The 23449-nt window shown below is 48.4% G+C and overlaps 1 protein-coding gene across 2 annotated transcripts in view; it reads right to left on the reverse strand.

Moving 5' to 3' along the window:
* The window catches only part of Sctr (secretin receptor), a 51279-nt gene that overhangs the window by 7413 nt on the left and 20417 nt on the right, over positions 1-23449 (reverse strand). For both annotated transcript variants that reach the window (XM_040738587.1, XM_013113496.3), the window contains exons 4-11: positions 18603-18706; positions 12384-12481; positions 11243-11375; positions 9193-9346; positions 4225-4285; positions 3202-3271; positions 2201-2292; positions 1057-1183 (exon numbers count right to left, since the gene is read on the reverse strand). In XM_040738587.1, the coding sequence (XP_040594521.1) occupies positions 1057-1183; positions 2201-2292; positions 3202-3271; positions 4225-4285; positions 9193-9346; positions 11243-11375; positions 12384-12481; positions 18603-18706 (839 nt within the window). The remainder of the gene's footprint in view (positions 1-1056; positions 1184-2200; positions 2293-3201; positions 3272-4224; positions 4286-9192; positions 9347-11242; positions 11376-12383; positions 12482-18602; positions 18707-23449) is intronic.

Genomic DNA, 23449 nt, shown 5'->3' on the forward strand with positions numbered 1-23449 from the left:
TGTTCATAGCAACATTATTTGCAACAGCCAGAACCTGGAAACAGCCTAGATGCTCCTCAACTGAAGAATGCATAAAGAAAATGTGGTACATTTACACAATGGAGTACTACTCAGTGGTAAGAAACAATGACATCCTAAAATCTTCAGGCGAATGGACAGAACTAGAAAAACCCATCCTGAGTGAGGTGACCCAGACCAGAAAGACAAATACAGTATGTACTCACTCATAAGTGGATACCAGACATAAAGCAAAAGATACCCAGCCTACAATCCACAACCCTAGGGAAGCTAGAACCCTCTTCCAGAAACAGATGGAAAATGGTGCAGCTGGGGCAATATACGAGGCAGTGGGTCCAAGACCTAACACTAATGCACAAACTGACTTAGTGGAGCCCATTCTATATGGAGAGATTATCTTGCTCAGCCTAGACACAGGGGCAGGGAGTGGCAGAGAGGCTTGGGCCTTCCACAATAAGATGATGGGACAGACTTAGCAGACTTCCTGGGGAGGCCTTACCTCTCTGAGGAGCAGATGGGAAGTGGGGGGGAAGCAGGGAGGGGGAGTGGGGATATAGGGGGGAGGAGGAACTGGGGTTGAAATGTAAAAAATAAATTAATAGGTTAAAAAATTAGTTGACATCTTAAGGTCCTCTCCTGTGGCTCTTGGGTCATCACTGTGTGAGACGGACTTCAAGCTTGCTGTCTCTGCACTCTGAAGTCTCATCTCTAAGGAAATTGAAAGTGTGTGTGTGTGTGTGTATAGGTGAATGCATGTACTTAGATGTGGAGGTCTCGGGTGTTCTTTGACTTTTTGTGTGTCCTAGGGTCTCTCATTGGCCTGGGACTTCTCCAAGTAGGCTAGGCTAGCTCAGTGGTGATCTCCAGGGATCCCTTTGTCTTGCCTCCCATGTCATCGTCTATGGAACTATAAGCACACACTACCACATGGCGATTTTCTGAAGGATACGGGGATTGAACTCAGGTCCCCATGCTTACAATGCCAGTCGGTGCTTCACTGACAGAGCCCTCTTTCAAGTCACAGTCCCCAAAACTTACCTGGAAGGAACCCAGGGCCAGTTCAAAGAAGAGCTGGACCTCCATGGCGTCTTCCGGGGAGAAGGCGAAGACGATGTAATGGATGCCGAAGAGGGGGATCAGCAGGAGGGTGGACTTGGCCAGGCGCCTGGGGACACAGGGACATGCTGCCACTCCTGATCTGCTTCAGGCCCTCCTCACACAGGCTTCAACCCATCTAGGGCCTGATGGCTTTAAGATTTGCTGCAATGTCTCCAGATATTTCTTTTCAGTGTAGGTGCTTTGTTTTTCTGGATCTGTCTGTCTGTCTGTCTAACTATATCTGTCATCTATTTGTGTATCTGCCAACAATTTATCAATCATTTATCAATTATCTTTGTATGCACCTGCTTATCCATCATGTATCAGTCATCTACTTATCTATCACCTATCTGTCATCTTTGAATGTTTGTATCTATATCTATCATTTATCTATAAACTATCTATGTGTCATCTACCTAGCTACCCACTTTTCTATGATCTATGATCTGTGTATTTTACAGTGGTAGGTGCTGAACCCGGGCCCTCACTCATGCCAGGCAAGTATTCTGTTATACAACAACACACCCAACATGTTTTCATTTATTTGACAAAAATCTCCAAAGTCCCACATGCTCACCACCCAGATGCGACACTCATCAGAGTGTCAAGCCTTAGTGCTTCTGGTCACCCCCACCTCTATCGGTAACATACAGATAAACACCCACTCAACGACTTCACCAGTGTATAAACCAGATGCCTGTGCCTGTGCTATCGCTGCTGTGCTTAACAACCGAGGGGAGCCAGCTTTCTGCCTTGCCGGGCCCTTTCTGCCCGACCTCATGTGCACACCTCTTACCCACTTCCTCATCCTCACAGCCTTGCAGTGGTTAGCTCTCTGCTTGTAGGCTTCCTGTCTGATTGAATAGTGTCCTCTCCCCACAGCGTCGGAGGCTTCATATTCAAGCATACTTGCACCCACCCCAGTCACACCATAGGTGTGCCCCTCTGGATGCACCCACCCCAGTCACACCATAGGTGTGCCCCTCTGGATGCCTGTCTTCATACTCAGCACTAGTGAACAGCAGGTGCTCAGTCAATGTTTGCTGACTGCCCCAGCATGCCAAGCCTTTTGCCTTATACTTACTTATACTGGTTCATTTCATTTCCTCTTGTTTCCTGGGTTCTAAGTTTTCTCAGCAGGATTCTTAGAATGTTTATAAAAAAGATGAAATTGATCTGCAAAGCACAAGGCAGAGGTCAGGCTAAAGGGGTCTTGCTTCCTTGGTCCTCTGTCCCGTCCCTGACTCCTAGAGGTATGCACAGGAAAGACATAACAACCAGGATGGTTGTTCATCCCTGCACCCAGAGTCCCAGTGACACATACATCCAGAGACCACAGCTGGAAGTGACACACCCTGCTGTCCAGTGGCTCTTGGGTCTACGAAATTGACAGCCAGATAACTCTTGGGGCTTGGAATCCCCTGTAAATCTTGATGAATGCAGGTTTGGTTGAGCCTTGGAGTTCACTTATTTATTTATAGTTTGCTATTTTATTATTACATCTGTGTTTGCACACACATGCGCACACCTGCGTACTCGGTAAAGACTAACTTGCAGTAGTCACGACTCTCTTCTACTGCAGGTTCTGGTGACGGAAGTCCAGGGGTGAGGTCTGCACAGCACTGAGCCATCATACCAGCCCACACCTCTCTCTTTGATGCAGCATACCACAACGGATTTCAGACAAGTCTTGGACTCGGTTCTCCTGCCTCAGTCTCCTAAGTGATGAAACTAACCTCTCTTGGGAAGGATTCGGTTTCTGTTTGTTTTGCTGATAGTGGTTGTTTTTCTTTCGGGGAAGGGGGAAAGATTTGGGAGTTGTTTATTTGTTTATCTTAAATTTCTGAGCTCTAGGTCCTAGTGAAAGACCATGTCCCAAAAGATAAAGTGAATGACTCCCACCCTCTTACCCACTCCCTCCTGCCTCTCCTCAGGGAAGAGCGTGCCTGCCAACCTCTGGGATCCTGCAGTTTCTACCCTCCTAGCACCTGCTGGGGCCTCAAGCTCCAGGCTCTCCCACCCTCTGTGGCTCACTGGTCCAGTGTTCCCCTGCTTGTCCCCAGCCAGTGAGTGGATGCCACTCACCAGGATGGACAGAATCACAGGCCCTCGAATGAGCCACCAGATGGAAGTGTTGGAGTTGATGTCCCAGCATCTAGGGAAGAAAGTGTTGGGTATCGTTAGGAGTGGGGAACTAGGCTACCTGGCGGGCATGTTTCCCAGTGCCAGCCTTGGAAGGAAGACTGTGCTTATGTCTTTAGTCACCACAGCGTGTGCCCACCACCATCAAGATCTTCTTTTCTCAGGGTTCGAAAGATGGTTCAGTGGCTAAGAACCCATACTATTCTTGCAAACAACCTGAGTTCAATTCCCAGCATCCATGTAGGACAGCTCACAGCCACCTGTAATTCCAGATCCAGGGCATTCGATGCCCTCTTGGGCTTCCGTGGTCATCTGCACTCATATGTACATACATACACATATATACAAAGTCTTTAATCTTAAAGAGTATCCCTCTCTGCTACATCCAGTTAATGCAGTGCTGGAATCAAGCTCCAGCCCTCCTCGTGCATGTAGGCAAGTATTCCATCTCTTGAACCAGCAGTGTGAGGTTGGCTGGATTCCTAGCTGCAAAGCCAGCTGCTACAGAGGCTGCCTGTAAAATGTTGTGCCACGTTCTTGCCTCTCTCTATCTCTCTTTTTTATTAATTTACTTTTTACATTCCAATCCCAGTTCCTCCTCTCTCCTCCCGCTCTCCCCTCTTCCCCCTCCTCCCATCTGCTCCGCAGAGAGGGTAAGGCCTCTCCTAGGAAGTCTACTAAGTCTGTCCCATCATCTCATTGAGGCAGGACCAAGGCACCTCTGCACCTCCCCCCGCATTCCCTGTGTCTAGGCTGAGCAAGGTATCTCTCCATATAGAATGGGCTCCACTAAGTCAGTTTGTGCATTAGTGTTAGGTCTTAGGTTCACTGTCAGCAGCCTCATATGTCATCCTAGTCACATGACTGTCTCTTTTATTAAGGGAATCTAGTTTGGTCTTATGCGGGTTCCCCGTTTGTCAGAACAGAGTCAGTGTGTTATTGCTTCTCTTCTTCCTACCAGCTTACCCAATGTCTTCCAGAAAGTGCCTGGTGACAGCCCATGAAGCAACAAAAATGGCTGGAGAACCTGAAGGTCAAAACAAATAGTATGATGTTTAATGTTGACTGTCAGCTTGACAGACTTTAGGATGACTGAACAGATAAGTCTCTGGGTGTGCCTTCAAGGGACTGTCTGGGTGAGGTTAACTGCGGTAGGACGTCCCACCCCAGATGTGGGCAATACTATCCCATGGGCTGGGGTCCTGGGCTGAATAACAAGGAGAAAGTGAGCTGAGCCCTCACTCTCTGCTTCCAGACTGTGGATATAATGTGAGCAGTTGCTTCCGGTTCCTGCTTCCATGGATACACTGCCATGACGGACTGTCCCTTCAAACTGTGACACAAACAAACCCTTTCTTAAGATGCCTCTGCCAGGACATTTTCCCACAGCGATGAGACAAGCAACTAATAGGTAGGGGAGCGAGAACTCATGCTTCAATACAGGCACAGTGAATGGACATTTATCCTTGTCCAGGTACTAGGCTGATGACAAGATTTGACTGCCATGGAAACCCCCTTTCCATCTGTATCAGTATGAAGCCACATGCTTCCAGGCTTCTGTTAATACCCTAAGAGCTGCAGTCGGTTCATATGGAACCTGAAAGCCACTTGGGATTAGGATACTCCCAGGAGCCTGGGCCAGACTCCTGAGGACTTCTGGAAGGGAGAGAAGGCACATGGATGCAATTTGGTTTGAAATGGGATATAGCTGGAGGAATGAGATGGACAGAGGATCCAGTTGGTGGGGAACTCATTAGATTTGTTAAAGTATTGACGTATAAAATCCTTGTCTATTGGGGCTGGGAGACGGCTCAGTGGGTGAGAATGCTTACTGTGCAATCAAGAATACCTGAATCTGAGTTCCCAAAAGCCACGTAAAAAGCTGGCACCAGGGGCCCACACCGCCAGGTCTGGCTATTTGCTTTGCTTTACTTTTTCTTTGAGACAACCTCATTTAGCCCAGACTGGCAAGGAACTCAATACGTAACTGAGGATGGCCTTGAAATCCTGATTTTCCTGCCTCTACTTCTCGAGTGCTTGGATGACAGGTATGCGCCACCATGCGGGGTGCTGGAGACTGAACCTAGGACTTCGTGTGTGCTAGGCAAGCACTCTGCTGTCTTATTGTTCTAAGAGATGAGGTTTCACTGCGTTATCCAGTGGCCTCCAGCTCCTGCACTCAAGCCACCCTCCTGCTGCAGCCTTGCAGGTGGCCGAGGCACCATTGTGCTGGCCCAGCTTGTGTAGTTTTCCACTTCAGCTCTGCAGTGACTCTAACAGACTTTCTGGTGTATACAGTGGGTGGAGAGAGGTCAGGTGCCCAGGCTACTCAATTTATAGATCTCTAGTAGGCAAATCTCTACCTCACTCTGCTCCCCTGAGTCAAACCGAAGGCATTACAGGATGCTTTTCTGAATAAACTGAATGACCCATGACAAAAGTCCTAGAAATAGGGCTGCTGAGATGTCTTGTTGGGTAAGAGCACATGCCACTAAGCCTCACCACCTGAGTTTGACCCCCATACTCAAGAACTAACTCCCACAAACTGTTCTCTCGCCTTTACATGTGTATGGACACGCACAACACACACACCTGTACATAATAAACAAATAAATGCAACTTTTTAAAAAGCCTAGAAATAGCTGAGGACCCCCAATCCAGTAGTCACTTCCAGGCCAGTTTCCCTGGGGAAACGGAGCTTTCCATCAATGTTGGCCTGACTCATTCTTAACTATGAACAGAGAGCCAAGGTCACAGACATCAGATTACATCTAAAGCTAGAAACAAAACAACCAGAGAAAAGGAACTGACAGGAAACAGACTAAGCAGGGAGCAGAAGGAACTTAAGCAAAACAACCCCAGGGAGATCACAGAGAGACAGGAAAGATTACATCTACAAAAGACACAGGATGCTGCCAACCGGGAGCATTCAGAGAACAAGATGAATGTATGACTTCCAAAATAAACATTCAGTAGAAGAGTTGGAAGATAAAGACAAGAATCTCCCTCCCCCGGAGATCAGAAGAAACTGATGGAACAGCGCAGTGGGGTGAATCAGTGACTAGAAAGAGTTTCGGCAAAGAGTGAACCAGGGCAGAGGATAGGATCTAAGAGATAGCATAAGAACATTTTCCAAAACCAAGAATGGTGTCTAGTAAGATGGCTCAGTGAGTTACACCCAGGGACCCAAATGGTGGAAGGAGAGAGCCAGCTCCCACCAGTTGCCCTTTGTCTCTCCATACGTATGGCACACAACACACAATCATGCGTGCGCTCACACACTCACACACACTAAATGCATCAACACTGAATATAAAAAAGAAAGAGGAAGGGAGGGAGGGTGGGAGGGAGGGAGGGAGGGAGGGAGGGAAAGAAGAATAATAAAAAGAGAGAAACAAGGCCTCAAGCCACAGCCTGTAATTGCAGCCCTGAGGAGACTGAGGCATGAGGCTTGCATGTTCAAGGTCAAGAAAAAGAAATGGAGACATACATCTGTAGAAGAAAAAGCAACCAAATGTCAGGAAGGGCAGGGGAGGGCAGGGGAGGGCAGGGAAGGGAGGCTGTATCGTAGTACATCCTTATGACAGCTGAAAACACAGAAACATCTCTCATTTGTACTTAATGTTTTTTGTGGTGTGGGAACCAAACTCAGGGCCTCCAGCATGCTGGACAGGGCCTTACCATTGAGATACTTCTCTAACCCTGGCATTTTTGAAACCAGTCTTTAGGTAACATTTCTCTCTGACTAATTGCTTTTCAGAAAATCTTAGGTACATGGCTTGAGAGAGGGACTCAGTCAATAAAACGACTCCTATACAAGCAGGTGAGCCTTAGTTTGTATTCCCAGCACCACAGGGAGCTGGAGGGGTGGCTCAGCAGCTAAGAGCATTCACTGCTCTTACAGACCACCTGGGTTCAGTTCCCAGTGCCCACGTGTGACTCACAATGGTTTGTAACTCCAGTTCCAGGGACCTGATGCCCAATTCTGGCCTCAGTGGGCACCAGGTACACACATTCATAAAATAAAAGTAAACGCATCTTTAAAAAAAGGCTGGGCATGGTAATAGCATGGGAGAGAGGGGAAGCAGATAATCAGTCCACTGTTTCAGGAAGAGACCCCATCTCAAAAGATAAGATGGACAGTGGTAGTGTAAGACACTTGACATAAACCTTTGACTTTACATACATGCGCTGTTGTGCCCAGACTCTGAACCTCCAAAACCACCAAGAGATCAGATCCAATGCAAAAGCAGAGTCTTTTTAACTTTCAAGTTAATTCAGACCCTCCGTACATCCAACACAGTGGGTGGAGTAGGAGGGACCCCGAGCAGCAGTGGGACAGGGCACATATTGGGGTAGAGCAAGGGGAGTGTCTGGGGGTCTGCTAGTTTCATAGCAACAGTCTCAGGATGGGTGCACCTCCTGGTCAGCTACAGCTGCAGAAAGGTTGCTGTACCTAGAGGCCCTCCCAGGGCAGTTGCTATGTCTGCATTCCACTATTATCAGTAAAGCACATCCAGAGCCCACCAACTAACTTCTGATTGGTTCCTTGTCACATGGAGGGTATCTGGCAGTTGCTTCCTAGTAATTAGGGCAAGGTTGGTCAAGGTTGGGGGCTCAGCACATGCTGCTGAGTCAGGGGCCTATGTCTTGTTGGGTCTTTTCCACAGCCTGTCATGGCTGCCAAACAGGGACTGGGTGAGGGTCTGGGCCCTTCAGTGCACACAGGCACACACCACACTCATAACACATACATGCTACACATACCAGCCATACACTCACAGACACATACACATATACACCCCATACCACACACACATATACACTTCACATATATGCACACAAAATTCAGGTTGGTAAAACACCTAAGAACTTAGAGATTTCCTATTGTATTTAATGATTTGGAAAATAAGACGGAAGGGTTTCCAGAGGATTTGGAAGAATTAATAAAAATAGTCTGCTCGGTCACCTTCCTTCTGGTCTAATAGAGAGTTGAGATGCTAGTATGAGGAGATTTAGACAAGCAGAAGAGTCAGACGAGGGCATTCCTAGAAAGGACTCTTACTAATTAAGTGCATGGAGGAGGGAAAGGAACTGGAGAGATAGATGACTTAGTGGTTAAGAGTACTAGCGGCTCTGTTAGAGGACCCAGTTCAGTTCCCAGCACCCAGCCACAAAGGCAGCCACGGAGTAAGAAGGAAAGAAAGATATCTACAATAAAGAAAGGTAAAAGCCCAAAGGCAAGATGTACTTAAAGAGAAACAGAATAATTTAAGTTAGAAAACTGGCTAGAAACAGGCCAAGCTAAAGCCGCCAGGCATTCATAAGCAAGAATAAGTAAGTCTCTGCATTTATTTGGGAGCTGGGTGGCGAGCTCCCAAAGAATAAAAACAAAAGAACAGCTACATCTGTCTGAACTGTGTCTCCTGAGTCCAGACTATCAAGGATCCCCATAAAGAGGACAAAGAATGAATCATCTGTGGAAGATGAAGCAAGTGTTGGGCAGAATAAAATTAGAAATAGCTCAGGATGCCCAACATTCAGTTGAAGCTAAATTACAACTCTTATTCACATTTGAAAGGCAGAGAACCTGGGGTCAGAGGGTTAACCATTCAGCAACTTGTCAAAGATTACCCAAGTTAGTTCATTGTGGATCTGGTTTCTTTCTCTTTATACTGTACAGGTTGGATGGATGGGTAAATGGATGGATGAGAAAATAAATGGGTTGGTGGATGGATGGATGAATGGATGGATGGATGGGTAGATAAATGATTGGGCAGGTGGCTGTGTGGGTGGTTGGGTAGGTGCATAGTAGATGGTTTGGTGAATGGATTGATGGGTGGATGGATGGAGCTGCAACTAGAGTTGGAATTCTCCCAACTCTTAACTCCTTTCCTGCAAACCACACCCGCATAATACCCTGGACACACATACCCCATCCGAGGAGCACAAACACCTGCAGGCACTTCCTTTCTGAGAAGAAGGAGACGGCGAGGAGTGTGTGAAGGTAGAGGCCCTCTACCAGCAGCCACGCATAGTTGGCCATGATGCAGTACTGGAAGAAGATCATGACCAGCTTGCAGCCCACCTGGAAGAGATAGGCATGTGAGCCTGGGCTGGGTCACTGAGCTGCCGTTGGGTAACTGCTCCCAAAGAAAATAATACTACACTGTAGGAGGCAGGAGGCAGGCCCAGGGTGAAACTTGAGACGTACAACTACCTCTCCAGGACTATAGAGATAGCTCAGTGGGTAAAATGTTTCTGGGCAAGCATGAGGACCTCAGTTTGATTCCCAGAACCCACATTTTAAAAGCCAGATACAGCAAGGCATGCCTGCAATCCCAGCACTAGGGAGGTAGACAAGCAGATCCCTTAGGCTTGCTGGCCAGTCAACCTAACATACTTAGGGAGTTCCAGGCCAATAACAGACCCTGCCTCAAAAAATAAAAGAGGTAGAGTCTGAGGAAGGATATCTGAGCTTGATCTCTTATCTCCACGTGTACGTACACTCATGCACAAGCATATAAACATGTAGTGATATCTTGTTTATACTTTAACAAATAAAGTTTGCCTGAAGATCAGAGGGCAGAGCTAAACCATAGAGGTTTGGAGGTCTATACAGACAGACAGGAAGTGATGTGGCTGGGCAGAGAGAGGAAGTGATTAGGCAGGAGGAGAGAGGAGCTCGGCCTCTTTTCGGCTAGGAAGTTAGCAGGGTAAGGTGTGGCTTGCTTCTTCGTCTCTCTGACCTTTCAGCATTTACCCTATATCTACTCAGGGCTTTTTATTATTAAGACCTATTAGAACTCATGCTACATATACACACAGGAATGAACACAGTCAAGAGTTCTTCTGAAGCCTTCCCTGGTCAGGAGACCAGGCTCACAGTGTTCTCTAGACTGCACGTCCCCAGGCCCAGGGAAGATGACCTAGGGACTGCCAGAACAGGACGTGGGTTCCAATTGTGAATTGGCCCTGAGCCTTGCATTCCTTAGAGAAAACACCCAGTACTGACCACACCTTCATTTTCCAAGGAGGATGCTATAGCCTAGGGAGAGAATAGGGTACGAGTCAAAGTTAACAAAACGGTCTTTCCTCTTCTGAGTATGTGTGTGTCCGTGTGTGCTTGTGTGTGCCTGTATGTGTGTGCGTTTGTGTGTGTGTCTGTGTGTGTTTATATGTGTGTGTGTATCTGTGTGTGTGTTTGTGTGTAGTTTCTGGGAGATAAATGAAAAAGCCAAGTCTCCCATAACGAAAATAAAATGTTTAACATACAATCTTCTTCCTAGATCAGAATGTGGGTGTGAAACTTGGAGTTGCAGTGTCCATATCGAAACCCTGAGGTGAAAGCCTGAGGTCAAAGGCTCACACTGGGGGCAGGATGGACCAGAGAGAGAGAGAGAGAGAGAGAGAGAGAGAGAGAGAGAGAGAGAGAGAGAGAGAGAGAGAGAGAGAGAGAGAGAGAGAGACTGTAGATCACTTAGATCACTAGGGACTCTTCATCAGTTAGCTGCTTATGGTGAGCAGTCAGGGACCCCAGGTGACACACAGAGTGAGTGCAATGACTTTAGTGGCATCTAGACAGTGAGAGGGAGAAAATGGGTCAGACTTGGCCATGCAGACATTTGGTCATGAGCCCACTTTCTCCCTCCAATAACCAGGCAGTTTTTACCCCAGATTTCTCCATTTGTCTATAGGAGTTGTCATGAGAGAAGTCTAACCACATTTCTAATTCCCAGAGTGGCTGGTCCACTCCAGGGCACTGGGAATTAAAGGCAGCCTCCACCAAATCCCATACACATGACTTACATCATGCCTCCATGGCTGCAGAACCTTATGGAACCTCCTGGAACTTCCATGTCCTGCCAAACACCACCTTTTACCTGGAGCGTCTGCATAATCTTAATGGATGCTTTCGAGGAGGACAGTGAGCTACGGGGCTTGATCCTCTCCAAGGTCAGTCTAGGACACTTAGGCATGTTACCCTATGGGCATCACAGTAGGTGGCGTCATCTGAGGGGAAGAGTACAGCATCCTTGATGAAGTTGGACAGGGCGCGCAGGATGAAGGACAGGAACAGGTGCATGTGGATGTAGTTGCGGGTGCAGTGCAGCCTCCTGTCAGAGAGAAGTTGGGGCTGAAGGCCATGGAAGGCATGTCCACCTGCCCCGCCCCTCCCATTGCATGGGGAAATCAAAGCCCTGCCACTGCTCCCATGTTCCATCTCTTGGTATTAATGGACCTGTATGAGGGCATAGGACCCTGGGTTCCCGGTGCACCCTGGGCTGTATTGAAGTTACAAAAGAAAAGAGAGCCAGGCATAGCGGTACATGCCTGTAATTCCAGCACTTTGGCAGTGGAAGCAGAAGGATCATCTCAAGTTCTAGTCTAGTAGGGACTACAACATGGTGATACCACGACTCAGACTAGAATAGACCAGAACAGAACAGAGTAACGCAATCACTAGTTTTTTAACAGCAACGTGTCTTCGGCCCTGACCAGCCACCACCTCCAGCTCCCAAATTTTCTCCTGTGTTCTAAGGACTGGAAGTTTGTTGCTGGTCCTCCCTACCATTATTTTATTTTGAGATAGGATCTTTATGCGGCCAGTCTGGCTTCCAGTTGTCTCTATAGTCAAGGATGACTACGAACTTCTGATCCTCCCACCTCCACCTGGGAGTGGCCACAGGCATGTGTCACCATGGCCAGTTTATGTAGAGCAGGAGATTGCACCCAGGGCCTTGAGCTTGCTGGTCCGGCACTCTACCAACTGAGCCACACCCCTAGTCCTTCTGGAAGCTTAAATAGGGGGTGTCCAACCTTTTAGCTTCTCTGGACTGCGCTGGACAAAGAATTGTCTTGCAACACACATTAAATCCAGGGCTGTCCAACTACAGCCCTTTGGAGTGGAGGGCATGCATATGCTTCCATACATTGCTTTTGTATGGCATTGTAACAGCACATTGTCATCTGCAGAATTTACTATTCTTTTGTTTTAAGTCTCAGACTTTGTGTTGAACCACATAGCTTCACAAGATGGCCAGGCAGCCCACCCAGACCTCCCTCTTCCCATCCCGAGTCATTAGGAACATTTGAGGACTGGAGAGTGGGCAGTCTGTTCTCACCGGAAAGAGCCCAGGATGCTGAGGGCGACCAGGAGCATGGCCAAGGAGGAACTGTAGCCTACAGTGTACATGACCTTGAGCTTCAGCAGGTATGCATGCTGCAGAGAGAGGCACAGGTCAGCCCAACTGCCGTCCAGCTGTAGCTGGCCCTTCTGTGTCCCAGAGCACTAGCTTGAGGCAGCACTGGTCCCGACAACCTTGGCTGCCATTCCGATGCCTGTGGGTAGGTCCCTTTACCAGCACTATGAATGCAATACTTTATTTGAATACTTCTAGAGAAAGCTGCTCACTACTTTTGAAGGAAGTCATTCATCATGCAACAATTCAAACACACACACACACACACACACACACACACACACACACAGTTTTATGTTTCCCAGACCTCTGGATCTCCCTGCCTCTACTTCCCAAGTGCTTGGATTACAGGTGTGTGTGCTTCCATACCTGGCTTATATGTGCTGGGGACCAAACACAGGGCTCCATGCATGCTAGGCAAACACTCTTCCAACTTAACCACACCTCCAGCCCTTGTTTTGATTTGAGAAAGAATCTCATATATTCCAGGCTGGACTTGAACCCATAATATAACTGAAGATGACCTGTAACTCCTGATCCTCCTGCCTGTACCGTCTAAATGCAGGCATTTAAGGTGCATGGTAACAGCCAAGTCATGGTTTCTCTGTGTAGCCCTGGCTGTCCTGGAGTCATTCTGTAGACATGGCTGGCCTCGAACTCAGAGATCCATCTTCCTTTGCTTCCCTACTGCTGGGATTAAAGGCCTGCACCACCACACCTGGCTCAGACTCTTTTTAAGTAGCATTCAAAGTAGCTAACTTTTGTATTCCACCCATTAGTCTTTTCTCTTTTTCTTTCTAGAGCCATCTAAAATAAATTAGTCTTCTAGACGAAGGCTGTCATAAGTAGAAAAGTTGTGACTGTATGCAGTGCCCTGTCATTTTCAAATAAATTGATTCTTCCCATTGTTCCTCACTCACCTGCTCTACGTTCATGGCCGTTTTCACCTCTTTGCCCTCCCTTCACCATTTATTCAATTAAAATGATGAGGTTTGTTGGTGCCCTTAAATAAGACACCCAGGGGCCGGAGCGATGGCTCAGCACTCAAGAGAGCTTGCTTCAGAAGGCCTGAGTTTGGTTTCCATGTCTACCTCAGGCAGTTCACAATCACCTGTAACTAACTCCAGGTCCTGGGGATCAGACACACTCATCTGACCTCCAAGACACACTCATCTGACCTACACATATGCACACACACATACAATACACATAGATAAAAGCAAAATACCTCTAAATGGCAAAGATAAGCACTTGACTGTACAGCCCAGACAAGGAAGAAGCGGAGGAACATCACCCCGATCTATGCCTTACACTACTAGTGGTGTGACCAGAAAGACTTTTACTTGTTCATCGGCCTCTTCACACTGAATCAAAGAAAGGAATACTGAACCAAAACCAAAACAAAAAACCTGCGCTTAGGTGGGTTGAGGAAATGAACGTTAAAACAGTGGTAATATTAACAACCGAATTGGCAGATATTTAAAATTAAAATACTCCGCCCAGGTGAAAATACAGTGGGAGTGAAAACTGGTTCAGTCTGCAGGAGAAGAACGTGGAGACACGTGCTGAGGGCCATTGAGATGAGCGTTCCTTACGACCTCCTTTCTGTTATGTGACAGTCTCTCACGTAGCCCAGGCTGGCTGCAGACTTGCTGTGTGGCTTATGACAACCTTGAACTTCCAGTCTTCTCATGGCCACCTCCCGAGTTGCAAGTGCCACCCCGCCAGGTTTTCACAGTGCCAGGCATGGAAGCCAGGGCTTCCTGCATGCTAGACAAGCACTGTACCAGCAGAGCCACAGTCCGGCTCTCTAGGAGTTAATTCAAAGAAACCGAGTCAGCCCTCCACAGTCACAGGGTCTGTGTCTACATACTCAATGAACCTCAATTTTAAAATATTGGGGCTGGGGATTCGTTTCCAGGCCAGTGAGGTGACTTAGGGGACAAAGGCGCTTGCTACCAGGGTTGATGCTCTGAATTCTATCCCTGGGACCCACATGGTGGAAGGAGAGAACCAAGGCGTAAGTTGTCCTCTGACCTCCGTACGTGTGCCATAGCGCATGCCCCCTACACAGAATAAATAAGTGCAAACAATAAACAGTGAGCCCGTTTCTGCCCCGAGCGTGTACAGACATTGGCCCTTGTCCTCGTTCCTTAGAGACTGCAGTGCCACTGTTTCTAGAGCACCCACAGCACGTTCAGCACTGTTTGTCCTCTCTAGTGGTGATGTCAAGTGTACAGAAGGGTGTGCATACGTGATGCACAAATTGTATGCAATTTTATGTAAGAGATTTGAATATCTTCAGACTGGGGTATACACAGGGTCCCCAGAAGCAAGGCCATGGGGACACTGAGGCACAACAATCATCAGAAAAAATATTTGTTTGCAAAGACACTTTTAAGATTACACTTATTTCTTCTGTGTGAGCATCATCGAGCTTGGGATAAGCCCCTTTATCCATCGTGTTAGTCCTGTAAAGGTCTTTATTATGGAATTACTCTGATAAAAAGCTTCCAGTATCCAGCGGTAGAATGCCCTAGTATGATATCTTAAATCTACATATCTTTAATGTTCCTCCAGGGCTAAAGTAATGCTTCCAGTGAGATTTTAAAGAAGTCAGGGCCTACTCACGGTGGGTCATAATACACAAAGGCAGGCGATAAAGTTAATGAGTACTGTGTGATTTCAGCTATATGTAAAGAAGGGTTGCATTACAATAGATGGACTTTTTTTGTGATCAATACAATTGGGTAGCTGGGATTGGGGCTCAGTTTGTAGACTGCTTGTCTACTTCATATAGGCGGCATGCGTGATCACGCCTGTGATCCCAGGGCTTTATAAGGTTGGCGTAGAGAGTGCATAAGCAGGAAGAAGGATCAAAACTTCATGGTTCTTCCCGGCCACACAGAGATGAAAGCCATAACTGACTTCATGAAATCCTGATTTTTTAAAAAAAGGAACAAAGCAAGCCACTGAAATTTGCTCTGTGAAAAACATTTTTTTAATTGACTATCATAGTCTGGGGGTGTTGCCTGGGACCTGCACTTATATATCCCGTGATTGGATCTTTTTGTTGTTGTTTTGGGGGAGTTGTTTATTTGTTTTTCAAGACAGGATTTCTCTATGTAGCTTTGGAGCCTGTTCTGGAACTCACTTTGCAGACCAGGCTGGCCTTGAACTCACAGAGATCCACCTGCCTCTGCTTCCTGAGTACTGGGATGATCTTATAATCACATTTTAAAAATCTATGGAGCCATGTAACATAGTGAGTTTGAGGCTAGTGTATGGTACAGAAGATCTTCTTAAAGAAAAAAAAGGGTATCAGCCAATCTGCGGGGTTCAATTTCTTATCTTCATTAAAAACAAGCTTGTGGTGGCCTGGAAGCGTTGCTCTAGTAAAGACACTTGCAGACAAACTTGATGGTGCAAGTTCAGTCCTTGGGCTCCAGAGAACTGATTATAGCAAGTTGTTTCCCCGGCCAACCCCCGCCCCCATAATAAAAACTTCTTAAAAATATGGTAAGGAGACATGTCACGTGGTTAAGCAGCTGTGCCGTGTGGGAGGAGTCGTGTCACGTGGTAAGGAGGCTCGTCAAGTGTCAGCAAGTAACCGGCCTTGGTTCCGTGGCTCTGAGCAGAGTTGTAGTTCCCTTTCATCTTTTTCTACCCTGGCATTTTCTACAGTTGCTAAGGGGAATTACGGTTCCAAGGCACGAGAACCGTACAGAGGGAACCTTGCTGACCACACAGTGATGGCTTTGGGATTGGAATGGCCCACACCGTGTCCACAGTGTCACAGAGTAGACAGGAGAGAAACAAGACAAGCTTCCAGAAGGCCAGTCTGTTACTCACCAGCTGTGCAACCCCGAGCAAATTACTTAACTTCTCTGAGCTTCAGATTCTTTATCTACACAATGGGAACCGTATTGTCTCCCTTGCAGGCTTGCTGGAAACAGGAAGAAGCTAACAGGTGGGCTGTGTCTGCAATGCCTGGCACTCAGGGGCCCCTCAGCATGTGGTACTTGCCCAGCTCCATCCACTCCTCAGCATGAGTCAGCAGGGTGACATGGCAGGAACTCCCAGGGATGAGTGAGCCTCCAAAAATAAAAATGGGCTTATTTTCTCTTTCACCAGTGGAATGCTCTCAACAGGTGGCCATGTCACTGGGTTGCCATGAGAGCAAGTGTGTTATTTTAGGAGGCACCTTAATGACTCTGGGTGCATCATCCGAAATGCGCAGGAAAAGCCAAGTGTGCAGGGTGGCAGCGTGATGACAAATTAGGGGGGAAATATCCGAAGGACTGACAAAATTAAAGGCAAGATTCCCAGTGTAAGGTTCAGTGGCGGAAACTTTGAGAAAGTATGTTGACTTCAACTTGGAATAAGCGAGGACACTTTGGCATCAGATGACCCCCAGCATGATGACAACTGTGTTAGGTGGAGCCTCCCTCCTTCAGCAACTGTCCCTGCACCCCTCAGGGGTGAAGAGAACTGTGAAAGGTGATGAGTTGTCTGAGATTAATGTTCCCTAGATTCCGGGACACCAAAGAATAGCGTGGGGCTGGGATGTGGCTCAGCTCCAGCCATAGAAACTGGGCTTGGTGGCACACACCTGTCACCCAACACGAGGGAGGCATAGGCAGGAGACCAGATGTCCGAGGCTGCCTCAGCTACATGATGAGTTTGAGACCAGCCGGGGCCACACGAGACCCTTCCTAATAAAACAAAGTAAAATAAAATAAAGTGGAATGTTTGTGACTGGGAGCAGTTTGGGGAGCTGGAGAAGGGAAACAGAATGGTTAGTTAATTCAATAGGGGTAGAGCACATCTTTCCTAAGATGACCAAGAGTTAACAGAATGCTTGACTAGCAGGTTAAAAGCTCTGAGTTGAGTCTTAGCATCACACGCATCAGCCATGGTGTAGCATGCCTATAATTCCGGTACTTTGAAGGAGGAGGCAGGAGGAACATGGGTACTAGGTCATTCTGGGCTGTCTAGGGAGGTTGAGGCCAGCCTGGGCTACATGAGGCTGCTTTAAAAAAAAGTAAGGAAAGAAAGAGATCTGTGGAATCTCACAAGTTTTTGGATCAACCTGTTGCTGTGCGATCTCAGCTCCTAACTCATACTCTTAACCACTACATCCTGCTCTTTCCTTCAGCTTGAAACTTGGCTCAGGGAGGCCCACACCACTGAGGGTGGCAGTCTGGCCTAGTGATGCCCCCACCCATTCACAGAGCCCAAGAAGACACAGGTTGACTGTGTGAAGAGTCCCAGCAGAATAATTTGTCCTATTCAGTACCAAGTGACCTTCGGCCCTGATTTCATGTCAGTGAGGTCTGAACCTCAGCATGACCCTGATTCCCAGGAGTTCTCATGTGACCCTTGTTCCCTCAGCTTTTAAGATATGCAGCTGTCCCTCGAGGCCTCAGAGTCCAGGAACACTCCTGCTATCTGTCCTGGGTCAAACTAAGTGCCTCCGCCTTGGAGCCCGGCAGTGCCACCTGTTTGCTGTCCCCTCTACTCAGCTGGCAGCAAGCATTCCCTCTTAACAGACAGACAGTAAATATTTTAGGCTCAAAGTGCCACTCAGTCTCACGAAACTACCCAGCCCCATCCCTGTCACACAGAAGCAGACTTGCGGCGCTAATGGACCTGGCTATGTCCCAACAAAATTTCATTTGCAAAGGCTGGTGGTGGCCCAAGGCCACAGTCTGGCGATCTTTGCTCCAAGTAGGTGCCCTAGACCTTGTAGATGCTTAAGGGGCATCTGTGCCTGGTCTTCCTATCAGTCTAAGTCCGTTACTGACATTTGTCGCTACTCTAGTGACACATGCCCGGGAGGGGGATCGGAAAAATAAGAAAGAAAGAAGGAAAGAAAAGAGGAGGAAGCCAAGCTGGACATGTCATCATCGGCCGGTGGGAGGAGGAGGGTTTAACAAAAAGAGCTAAGTTTCAGCAGGGGTATGGCTTGCCAGTGGAGTGCTGCTTGTCCAGTGTGCACAGAGGCCCGGCTCCACACTCCACACGCTATGAAGTAGACGTGATGGTGCTGCTCACAATCCTGGCACCCAGGTCCTCTCTGACACCTCACCCCGCGTTCACCCATCTCAGGTGCATGGTGGTGCGACGTGACAGGCTTACCCGTTTCTCGTTGGAGGAGTCATTCATGTTGACCCCACAGGCCAAGTCAGGCCTGGGGAAAGTTTCTGACCAGCCATCCTGGGTGCAGTTCCTGAACAGAGAGCCTGAGGGTGACAAGTGTACAGCAGATGAGTAGTGGGGATCAGGCAATGAAATCGTTATAGTAAAATCTCTGGTGACATCAAAATATTATAGGTGGGCAAACTGAGGCATGCGGTGGAGAGATAACTTGCCCACATCATTATCTCAATAAATGGAGAGTGAGGGTTGGGTCTGTAGAGCTCTTGACATCACGTACAAATCCCCTTTCTTACTCCCACCCCAGTTCTGCTGACGTAATAGGTGGGTCCTGAAACATCAGGGTGGATGGTGAGGACTTGGCTTCTGTTACAATGAATCCTTAGGCTCTCAGAGCTCTCTCTCTCTCTCTCTCTCTCTCTCTCTCTCTCTCTCTCTCTCTGTGTCCTCTCCTTCCCTCCTTCTCTGTCTCCCTGTCTCTGTCTATCTCTTCCTCCTCTCTGTCTCTGATTCCCCCACTCCCGTGGTGTGTGTGTGTGTGTCTAGGTCAGAGGTCAACCTTGGGTCCCATTCCTCAGATGCCATCCACCTTGGCTTTTTGAGACAGTCTCTTACTGGCTTGGAACTTTCAAATTAGACTAATACAACTGGTTAGCAGTCCCAGGGATGCCCCTGTCTCTGCTTCCCTGATGCTGGCATTACAAATGCATTTTACACAGGCTCTGGGGATCTACTCAGGTCTTCATGCTTGTCCGCTGTGTCCTGCTCACCTCACCAGATGGAAACCATCAGATGGAGGCCACTGAGGCAAAGCCTGTCAGGCAGCTGCCCGTCGTGGAAGGAACTGGGTTATTATTCCTTTAGCTGTAACACTGAGGCTGCCTGCTGGGATAGTTGCAACTGTATTTGCCCTCCATCCCTGCCCGGCACAAGGCTGCAGGCTGACCCCGTTGAATATATGGGTGACGGTTTCTTGGGACTGAAAGTGTGGCCCCTAACAACACATGCACAGGCAGAGTGAGGAATGAGGCCGACAGACCTGTGTGAGCTCTTTTCATAGAGAACAGGGTTGAGTTTCCCACGGCATGGGTACCTTAGGAGGGGAGAATTTCTCACTGTGGGCATGCATGCATGTGCTTGTGTATGTGCACATGTATGGCCCTGGAGATCTCACCAGGACCTCTTGCATGCTAGGCACACATTGTAATATCTATCCATTCCTGTCTCCCACCTGACCTTTCAAAGCCAGGCTCCAAAGACAAAGGGAAGGAGCCACCGGCCAGGGAGGAGCCACCGGCCAGGGAGGAGCCACCGGCCAGGATGGAGCCACTGACCAGGAAGGCTTCCTGCAGTTTCCAGAAGTTCCTCTCCTTGTTCTGAATGACAACTGAATTTTCATTCTAGTCACCAAAGACCCATGTCCTTCACACACTGACGACGCCATCACCGAGTTCTGTGGATGAGAGTCCTGTCCAGTCCCCCTTAACAACCCTTACCTGGCCTGGCTTGCTCTCTCCTAGTGATGGCAGGGCCTAGCCACTGTTCGTGGTTTGGGGGTACAAGCGGCTCTCCTGAGCTGGGGAAATGATGTCAGCTTTCCCCAGGTCAGTCCTGTCCTAAACTCCTCCACAGACTTGTGTGTCACCCCACAGCCCAGTGACAGAGCACATCCAGGGTGTGTCCCATCACTAGCCCTCTCCCATCAGGAGCACTCCCTGTGGTCCCACAGTGGCATCTAGTTACAGAAGGCCACGTCCTTAGGGCCCTCAACATGCTCAGCCTTACAAGGTTCAGGAGGCATGAACCACTAGCCTAGAATCAGCCGAATAACAGTTCTCTGCCCAGCGCAGTTTCTTGTTCTTAATGTGGCTTTACCATAGTAAGAGTGCAGTGTGTCACAAAGGAAGTATCCAGGCTGGTGCCAGCCAGAAGTGGCCTTCCCACAAGAGGTAGGCATGGGCAGGGTGATGGGGGTTGTCCTCCTGTATATATGGTTTCTCTTATTGGTTAATGAATAAAACACTGTTCAGCCAATGAGGCAGGAAGATAGGCAGGTCTAGGAGACAAGGAGAATTCTGGGAAAGGTAGGCAGAGTGGGCCAGTCACACAGAGTCATAATGCTGCCCAAGGAGTAACACCATGCCAGTGCATTACCAGATAAGCCACAGTCTCGTGGCAATGCATAGATTAATAGAAATTGGTTAATAATTAAGACAGAGCTAGCCAATAAGAAGCCCTAGTCATCTGTCAGCAGTTTCATAATTAATGTAAATCTTTGTGTGTTTATTTGGGGCTCAAGGGCAGTGAGACTCAGCGGGGCCAAGAATCTCATGTAACAGCAGGGTGTAGCATTCAAGGGAGGGTGAGACAGCTTTGTGAACGAAGTCAGGGAGCGAGGTTGTGGGTTGGGAAAGGATGTTGGTCAAATGTGGACTGACTGGTTAGAAACACACAGCTCCCGAGTCAAAGGCTATTGGCCCATGACAAGATGGTAAATCTCTATGGACCCAGCCTAGCACATCTGCCTGACTGTCTAGGGCCCTCTATCCTCAGGGACCCAGTAGCATTCCCAAGATATCTGACTGTGACTCAGCTTGGTCCCTGAGCCTTTGACAAGGTTGTGTGGTGCTGATGGAGCGCCTTATAGGACAGCAAAAGGACGGGCTCTTTGCTTTCAACTCCACTCATTTCCTCTGGGGCTCATTCCTAACAGGGACAGTGATTCCTTCATAAGAGGCCTGGAAATTAAAGTTTGCGTGTCTGTGTGCACATGTATTGCAGGTCAGGGGAGAACCTGTCCAAAGCTTCATTTGATTCTCAAGTCCTTGGATCCTACATAAAAGACTGTCCCAGCACTTGATCCCACCCAGAAACTCATGTGTGAGTGAGTATGTGAGAGGGAAGGGAAGGACAGAGGGAGAGAGATTGGGGATTGAACTTAGGGCTTGGAACTGTCTAGACAAGAGCTTTCTCACTAAAATATATCTCTACTCCTCTTTAACTTTGTGTGTGTACATGCTTTTATGTATGTATACATGCATACATGTGTACATGCATATGTGTGTACATTCGTGTGTGTACATGCTTTTATATATATGTACATGTACATGCATGTGTGTATGTACATGGTTTGTGTATATGCATTCATGTGGATGCACATGTGTATACATGCTTTTATGTGTGTGCGTATGTGTACAGGGAGGTCACATGTTGACATGAAGTATCTTCGCCTTAGTTTTTGAGACAAGGTTTCTCACTGAGCCTGGGCTCACCTACTGTTCTAATCTTATTGGTCAGCATATCTCACTGCCTCTGCCTCCCCAGCACTGGGGTGACAGGTGTGTACCTCTGTGCCCAGCTTTTCCCTGGATGGTGGGGGTCAGGTTCTCCTGTTTATGCAGCAATCACTTTACCAACTGAGCCACCCCCCCCCCAGCCCATTCCTTTACTCTTTGTTTTGAGACAGAGTCTCACTGAGTTGTTCATAAAGGCCTCAAACTTGAGGTCCTCCTGCCTCAGTCTCAGCGGAGGCTGGGATTACAGGCCTGTGGGATCATGCCCCGCAAAATACATTTCAAACAAGGAACTTTGAAAGTGCCGGTGCTGTCTTAAGAATCAAAGGAATGTCTCCTTGAAGGAAGATTCCAGGCCTGGCATGAGAACTATCTGAGGCAGAACGAGGCCTGCCGTTTTCCCAGTCACTCAGGTGCCTGTCTGGGCCAGTATGGAGACTGTTTGGGGCAAAGAACTTCTTAGGAATTAACTCTAGAACATATTTTCCTTGTTCAAAGGGAAGCTGCCCTGATCACTGACTAGCATCCATGAGCACACCTCTCTGGGGTTGGGGACACACTGTGGGGAGACGTCCTCTCTGGAAGGTCAGAGGGCAAATGCCCAGTCAGATCCAAGACAGAGCTATGGGTGACTAGCAGACCCAGACAGGTCCTGACCTATGCTCCTGGGTCAGCCAGCTCCCTGAGGTATGACCCAGTGAGCTGACCCTGCCACCACCAGCCCAGGAAGCCAGGCCAGCACCTAGAAGGCAGGGCCTCAGGGTAAACCTGCGGCCCCACAGTGACACCGTGTGGTAGGTAGATGGAGCTGCAGCAGAAGAAAGCTGTGACTCACTAGCAATCCAGAGTTCCTCTAGTTAATGAGGTGGGCAGGAGTTCAAGCAGCTAACTGGGGAGGGATGTAATCGGGTGGGCGAGCCTCTGGTCACCTCGGTGGCCACAGGCAGTGGTTCTTCTTCCTAGGCTACAGAGGGACAGGCGAACCAGCTCTGAGATGGCTTTGCGGGGATGGCTGGTAGAGAGGAGAGCCGCAAGTTCTTTTGGACAGGAACCTGACCAGCCATGCATGGATGCACGAGTGGCCTGAGTCCTGAGCCTCATGGGCTCAAGCGTCTGACATGAGGGGTCCCGCCAGGAGGGAAGACCACTGGTGGGATTGAGGGAGTGAGCACGATGGAGAAAGCGGCTAAGGCGGAGCTTTGGAGGTTTGGAAGCTATGAGAGGTGGAAGGGAAGGGAGGGAGAAGGAGCAAAGGGAGACGTTTAAAATTGACACCCAGGGCTGGGGAGAGGCCCGGCGGGTAAAGAACTTGCCGTGCAACCGTGAGCACCTAGGTTTGGATGCCAGCACCCGCGACAGCTGGGGGTGGGAGTGAGTGCCTGTTAGCATCCCACATGAAAGCAGGTGTACCCAGGTAAGGGTTCCTCCAGGAAGCCAGGGCACCCAGGGGCACCTCTAGTCACCAGCAAGGCCCAGGATAACGGACATGGAAAGAGAGTGTTCTAGAAGCAGTCTGCTTCAGAGGCTGGCACTGTG

This window comes from Mesocricetus auratus, unplaced genomic scaffold, assembly GCF_017639785.1.
Source record: "Mesocricetus auratus isolate SY011 unplaced genomic scaffold, BCM_Maur_2.0 Super-Scaffold_100676, whole genome shotgun sequence".
NCBI lineage: Eukaryota > Metazoa > Chordata > Mammalia > Rodentia > Cricetidae > Mesocricetus > Mesocricetus auratus.